The following is a 6334-nucleotide window of genomic DNA, read 5'->3' as shown; positions in this document are numbered from 1 at the left end:
GCAGCATCAGGTTACAGATCTCCATCCACAAGGGTCCTAGGCAGGACTTGACTGAGGATATTTGTCTAGAGAAGAAATCTATCTTTGCCATCACTCTGGAGTTGAACTTGATGTTCATTGAGGATATTCTGGATTAGTTTGTTAACTAAAGGCATTTTGTTCTGTCCAAGGATCTCCTCCTCCACCTTCCCTGTACCCAAACTCTACTGACCTCCCATCCCATGAAGATGACTGGGTGGAAGAAGAAGCTCTGCCGGGGGCATCATCTGTGGGCCCTGGGCTGCTATATGCTGCTGGCCGTTGTTGCTCTGAGGCTTTCTCTCAGGTTGAAATGTGATGTAGATTCCTTGGATCTGGAGTCCAGGGACTTCCAAAGTCAGCATTGTAGGGATGTTTTGTACAAGAACCTGAAGCTGCCAGCAAAGAGATCCATCAACTGTTCCGGGATCACACGAGGGGACCAGGAAGCGGTGGTCCAGGCTCTCCTCGACAACCTGGAAGTCAAGAAGAAGCGGTTGCCTTTCACTGACACCTATTACCTCAACATAACCAGGGACTGTGAGCAGTTTAAGGCCCAAAGGAAGTTCCTACAGTTCCCACTGAGCAAAGAAGAGCTAGACTTCCCCATTGCATACTCGATGGTGGTCCATGAGAAGATTGAAAACTTTGAACGGCTGCTGCGAGCTGTGTATGCCCCTCAGAACATATACTGTGTCCATGTGGATGTGAAGTCCCCAGAAACTTTCAAAGAGGCAGTCAAGGCCATTATTTCCTGCTTCCCCAATGTCTTCATGGCCAGTAAGTTGGTCCCCGTGGTTTATGCCTCCTGGTCCAGAGTGCAGGCCGACCTGAACTGTATGGAAGAATTGCTCCAGAGCTCGGTGCCATGGAAATACTTACTGAATACATGTGGGACAGACTTCCCCATAAAGACCAATGCTGAGATGGTCCTGGCCCTCAAGATGTTGAATGGGAAGAACAGTATGGAGTCTGAGATACCTTCTGAGTACAAAAAAACTCGCTGGAAATACCACTACGAGGTGACAGACAGACTGTCCCTAACTAGCAAGATGAAGGACCCTCCCCCTGATAATTTACCTATGTTCACGGGGAATGCCTATTTTGTGGCTTCTCGAGCCTTTGTCCAACATGTCTTAGAGAACCCCAAATCCCAAAGACTGATTGAATGGGTCAAAGACACCTATAGCCCCGACGAACACCTCTGGGCCACCCTTCAGCGTGCTCCATGGATGCCTGGCTCTGTTCCCTACCACCCCAAGTATCACATCTCAGACATGACTGCCATCGCCAGGCTGGTCAAGTGGCAGGGCCACGAGGGAGATGTCAGCATGGGGGCACCTTATGCACCCTGCTCTGGAATCCATCAGCGGGCCATCTGCATTTATGGGGCCGGGGACCTGCACTGGATTCTGCAGAACCATCACCTCTTGGCAAACAAGTTTGACCCAAGGGTGGATGATAACGTCCTGCAGTGCTTAGAAGAGTATTTACGCCATAAGGCCATCTATGGGACTGAACTTTGAGCTGTACTGTGGGCGGATCGATACCCGAGGGCCAGGGACATGTGCCAACAGGGCCAGGGCATGCTGGTACTGTGTAGGGTGGGGGACGGGGGCTGTGGAATTCATGGCATCCCCCAGGGTCAGAGGGCTGCTTTTGGAGTGTGGAGAGTAGATATGCTGACTTGCAGACTACTTCCCTGGGTGTGAACACTGACTCAGCCCACTTCCAATAGCTCCTTCATGCACTTTCTCACTGTGTTTATAATAAGAACCAGCTGTCTGGGTAAGTGTGGGAAGCGACCCTGGATTTCAGTTGAATTGGTATTGAGTTTTCCACTCTCTGGAGGTGCCCATTCCTAATAATTCTAGGCTTGGTAGTGGGGAGGGGACATTTTGATGGACAGAAGGCCTTCTGTTTTATACTATTAACTTAATAAATAGCTTCTGATTAAAATCTCTACCTCTTTTTTTTTTTTTTTTTTTGGTCTAGTAAGCCAGAAATAAAACCATGAGACTTTTTCTCATAACTCTTGGTGACATTTGAAATCCCCAGTAGCCAGCAAGAGAATCACCATTATTCCCTAGTGATCATGGCAGGCTGTATAAATGGCCGATGCGCAAGAATGTAAAGCTCCCCTTGTTTTGTTAACATTGCCAGTAAAAAAGCCAGGGTGATTTAACCAAGGTGACCATCCATATCCTTACAGGAAAATTACAGCACTGATTTTGCAAGCTTCACAGCCAAAGCTTAATGTTTCATAACAACGATTGTAGCAGCCATTAGGTAAGGTCATCATATAATTTACTGTCAAAACTGGAACTCATTTTAGTTGGCAGGGGGTGGGTGGCCTGTAGTATTAAGGATTGTTTAGATAACAAGAATAAACTAGGTCTGGTTACTCCATCTTTATGCCTCTGGAGTCAAAACTCTTATTTAGGTATGTGAATGGAATGGTCACTGATTTTGTGGTTTATACATTTCCTTGGGTGGGAGACAGTTGTGTGTGTGTATGTTGTACATGCCTTCTCTGCCCCAGCCTTCTGGTCACCTGCCCAACAAATGTTACCCAGTGAAACAGTTTCTTTTCTAAAGCTCCAGAGATAATTATCAGGTTGTTATTAGTTGCTTAGTCACGTTGGACTCTTTGCGACCCCACGGACGGTAACCCGCCAGGCTCCCCTGTCCATGGGATTCTCCAGGCAAGGATACTGGAGTGGATTGCCAATCCCTTCTCCAGAGGATCTTCCCAACCCAGGGATCGAACCCTGGTCTCCGGCATCACAGGCAGATTCTTTACTGTTTGAGCTATAGGGAGATCTCACTTTATCAGAAGGCAATTAGCTGCAAGTTATATTCTTCTGTGATGAGGAAGTGATCCTTTGTAAACAGATAAGCGTATCCTGTATATGGTAGAACTGGTTTTCTGCATACAGTACATTCTGGAAAAGTGATTTACACACCAGTTTGTATAATCTGGGGCTTCCCTGATGGCTCAGTTGGTAAAGAATCCGCCTGCAATGAGGGAGACCCCGGTTAGATCCCTAGGTTGGGAAGATCTGCTAGAGAAGAGAAAGGCCACCCACTCCAGTACTCTTGGGCTTCCCTTGTGGCTCAGCTGGTAAAGCATCTGCCTGCAATGTGGGAGATCTGGGTTTGATCCCTGGGTTGGGAAGATCTCCTGGAGAAGGGAAAGGCCGCCCACTCCAGTATTCTGGCCTAGAGAATTCCATGGACTGTATAGTCCACGGGGTCACAAAGAGTTGGAACACAACTGAGCAACTTTCACTCACTCACTCACTTGTATAATTGGATCGTGCAATGAGCCTGTTTTCTTCATTTCTGATTTTGAGTCAGTTCATCGAGTGTTCTCACAATCAGCTTTCCCAGCATTCCATGTACTCTGACATAGCTATGACTGTGTCTGGCACAGCGACTTTTCTAGGTTAGTGACTGCTTCTGTAAGGCTGTATTCCTTTGAAAATGGGCAGTGCCACCACCAGCTTACCTGCACTGTCGCAGGGTCCTCGTCACCTTGCTCTCATCATGGAGATGACTGGTGAGTAGTCAGTTGCTCTGCAGTGAGCCCTGTAAGGTCTGTCCTTAGCACCAATGACTGTAGACCTCTCCACCTATTAGCCTTTCAAATGTCCTTGGTCCCCCTCTGAGGGGGCTGCCAGGGGGCAGAAAAGTTTCCAAGTACACATGTCCTGAAAAAAGAACTTGGGTCTTTGGCTTCATAGTCAACTTCCTCTTTAAATTTTCATGTGGGGAAAAAATATGTCTTTATATAAATACATTAAAAAGATTAAAATGTGAACTTATCGTTTTGGGGGAACAAGTTGCTGAAATTCTCCAAGCATTGACATTTCCTCTATAAATATTACACATTCAGGTGAACAGGAAATGCTCTTTATTTAATAACAAACACAAGGTCTTCATATCAGAAGGGTCAAATTTTGCCCTCCTTGGGTTAGTTAGTGTATTTTAGAAATTGTACAATTAAACCAACCCATCTGTTGATTTTTCCTTCTCTCATATCTGTTTCTATACCTTATCTCTGGAAAGGAAACATCCTATTGATGAATTGAGCAACTGTGTTTGTGTTCCTTTAGAAAGCTTGAATTTCCTCTTTTGATTTGTGGACTTTTGATAAGTGTTGTTTTAATCACTATATTTTTGCTGCACACTCTGCCCATTGTAATATGCCCTCTTTTCTTGATTTTGTGAAAATTTAGGAAAGGAAGAAAAGGCAGTTTGGAAATCTTGTTTGGAAAGAGATGATATAATTTATGCGGGGAGAACAAGTATTTGAATTAAAAATGGACAGAATGATTAAATCCATGGCCTGCCTTAAGTACTTCAGCTGAACTGAATTTACCTACTGTGACTTCTTTCCCTTAGTTGGCCAGTCGTTACAGAGATAGAGTTCCCATCTCTATGAAGCTTTGAGTGTATGACAAGCAGTGGAATAGCTCATTCATTCATTCCACAAATGTTAATTAAGCTCTTACTATTTACTAGGCATTGTTCTTGACACCAGGGGTAGGGTAGTCAATAAAACAGAGATTCGCATGCTAATGTTGTTCACATACTAGTGGGAAAACACCTATAAACAGTTAACATATATGTATATTAGGAGGCAAATACTAGAGAGAAATTGAAGGAAGTGAATGAGACCTTCCAGTGGGGAGGAAAATTTTAAATAGTGTGGTCAGGTCAGGGAGGTTACATTTTAATGAAAAAGGTAACATTTGAGTAAACATCTGAAGGAGATGAAGGAATGACCGGTGAGGATCAATGGGGGAAGAACATTCTAGGCCAAGAGGAAAGACTGCAGGAACACACCTGTCATGTTTAAGGAACAACAAGGAAACGGGTGTAAATGGAGCAGAGGAAAGGGAGGGGTGAAGACTTAAGAATACAGGGGAAGAGGGTGTATCCTGACGGCCTCTGTGACCCATAGGGTGGACTTGTCTTCTCTGAGAGAGATTATAGGCTGCTGGAAGGTTTCGAGCAGAGGCTGACAGGATCTAACACTTGAATGCTGAGGACGGGCTGGTTGGCTGGGAGGCGGGGGTGGGGCCAGGAGGCTAGTGTAGAGGCCAGCGTGCTGATCCGAGCACTAGCAGCAGCGGCGAGGACCCGGCTAGCAGCAGGAGAAATGGCCAAAGGGGTCAGATCCTGGGAATGTTTTGAAGGTTCAATATGAGAGTTTGCGGACAGATGGAGTTTGCTTATGAGATCAGTGGAGCCGTCAGGGATGACTCCAGTGGTTTTGTTCAGGTGTTAAGTTTAGGAGGACAGGGCTACCATTGACCAAGACAGGCACACTGTGAAAGAGTGGCTGTTTAGGGGAAGACTAGGGGTTTGACTTTGAAGATATAAAATTGACGATGCCTATTAGACATCTGAGAACAGATGCCAAGGGGATGACTGTGACAGGAGTCTGGGTTCAGGAGAGGTCTGGACTGGAGGCACTTAACCTGGGGCTCCTCAGTTTATTTATCATACAAAGCCATGGAATGGGATGAGAGCCCCCAAGGAGTGAAGAGAAATAGAAAAGAGCCTCCCAGATGAGTTCTGAGGGCCTTCTAAAATGCAGAAGTTACGGAGATAAGGAAGAACCAACAAAAGAAGAGTTGGAGGGGAGCAGCTGGTGTAGTAGAAGGAAAGCCACTGGCTGTGCAGTGTTCTGGAAGTGTAAAGGAGAAAGCGACTCGGGAATGAGGAAGTTGACGACTGTGCCCCAAGCCACTGAAAATCGCTTAAGATGAGAACGAAGACATGACTATTGGATTTAACAACGTAGAGCTGGCCTTGATAAGATCAATTTTTTTGTGGTGTTTGGAGGTGAGAATATGATTGGAGGTGGTTCAGAGAGAATGTTAGAGCAAATCTGGCTTTGGCCAGTATAGATAAATGTTTTGAGTTTTGCTTTAAGGCAAGAGAAGGAGAATAAAAGTAAAATGATGGCAGGTTAAGAGCAGTTTGTCCTAAAAATTAGAAAAGTGATAGCATGTTTGTCGGTTGATGAGAAAGATCTAGTTTAGAGGAAAAGATGCAGGAATGAGATGGGTTATTTGCCAGAGTGACAGCCTAGTGAAGAAGACAGGGTCATTATGTAGCGCACAGGAGAAAGGGCCTGTCTCTGTTGGAAGCACGGACGACAGTTCACCCACAGTAGCAGGGCTGAAGGCAGGATAGATGGGCTCAGATGTACATAGAGGGTCAATGTGGTGGTCTGTAGAGTTTGTGGAGTTATTTTAGGTATAATATACACACAGAAAGGGGGCTTCCTGTGGCACAAGAA

General features: G+C 45.5%; 1 protein-coding gene across 1 annotated transcript; it reads left to right on the top strand.

Moving 5' to 3' along the window:
* The first annotated feature begins 221 nt into the window (after positions 1–221).
* On the top strand, positions 222–1544 carry GCNT3 (glucosaminyl (N-acetyl) transferase 3, mucin type). The gene has a single exon (XM_052646492.1). The coding sequence runs from the start codon at positions 222–224 to the stop codon at positions 1542–1544; it is 1323 nt and encodes a 440-aa protein (XP_052502452.1).
* The last annotated feature ends 4790 nt before the right edge of the window (positions 1545–6334 follow it).

Source organism: Budorcas taxicolor, chromosome 10, assembly GCF_023091745.1.
Source record: "Budorcas taxicolor isolate Tak-1 chromosome 10, Takin1.1, whole genome shotgun sequence".
In the NCBI taxonomy this organism is placed as follows: Eukaryota; Metazoa; Chordata; class Mammalia; order Artiodactyla; family Bovidae; genus Budorcas; species Budorcas taxicolor.
This window is presented reverse-complemented; position numbering and strand designations above follow the sequence as displayed.

What these genes read in the sequence shown, in the direction of transcription:
- GCNT3 (XM_052646492.1), top strand. Translation starts at nt 222, where the DNA reads ATGAAGATGACTGGGTGGAAGAAGAAGCTCTGCCGGGGGCATCATCTG.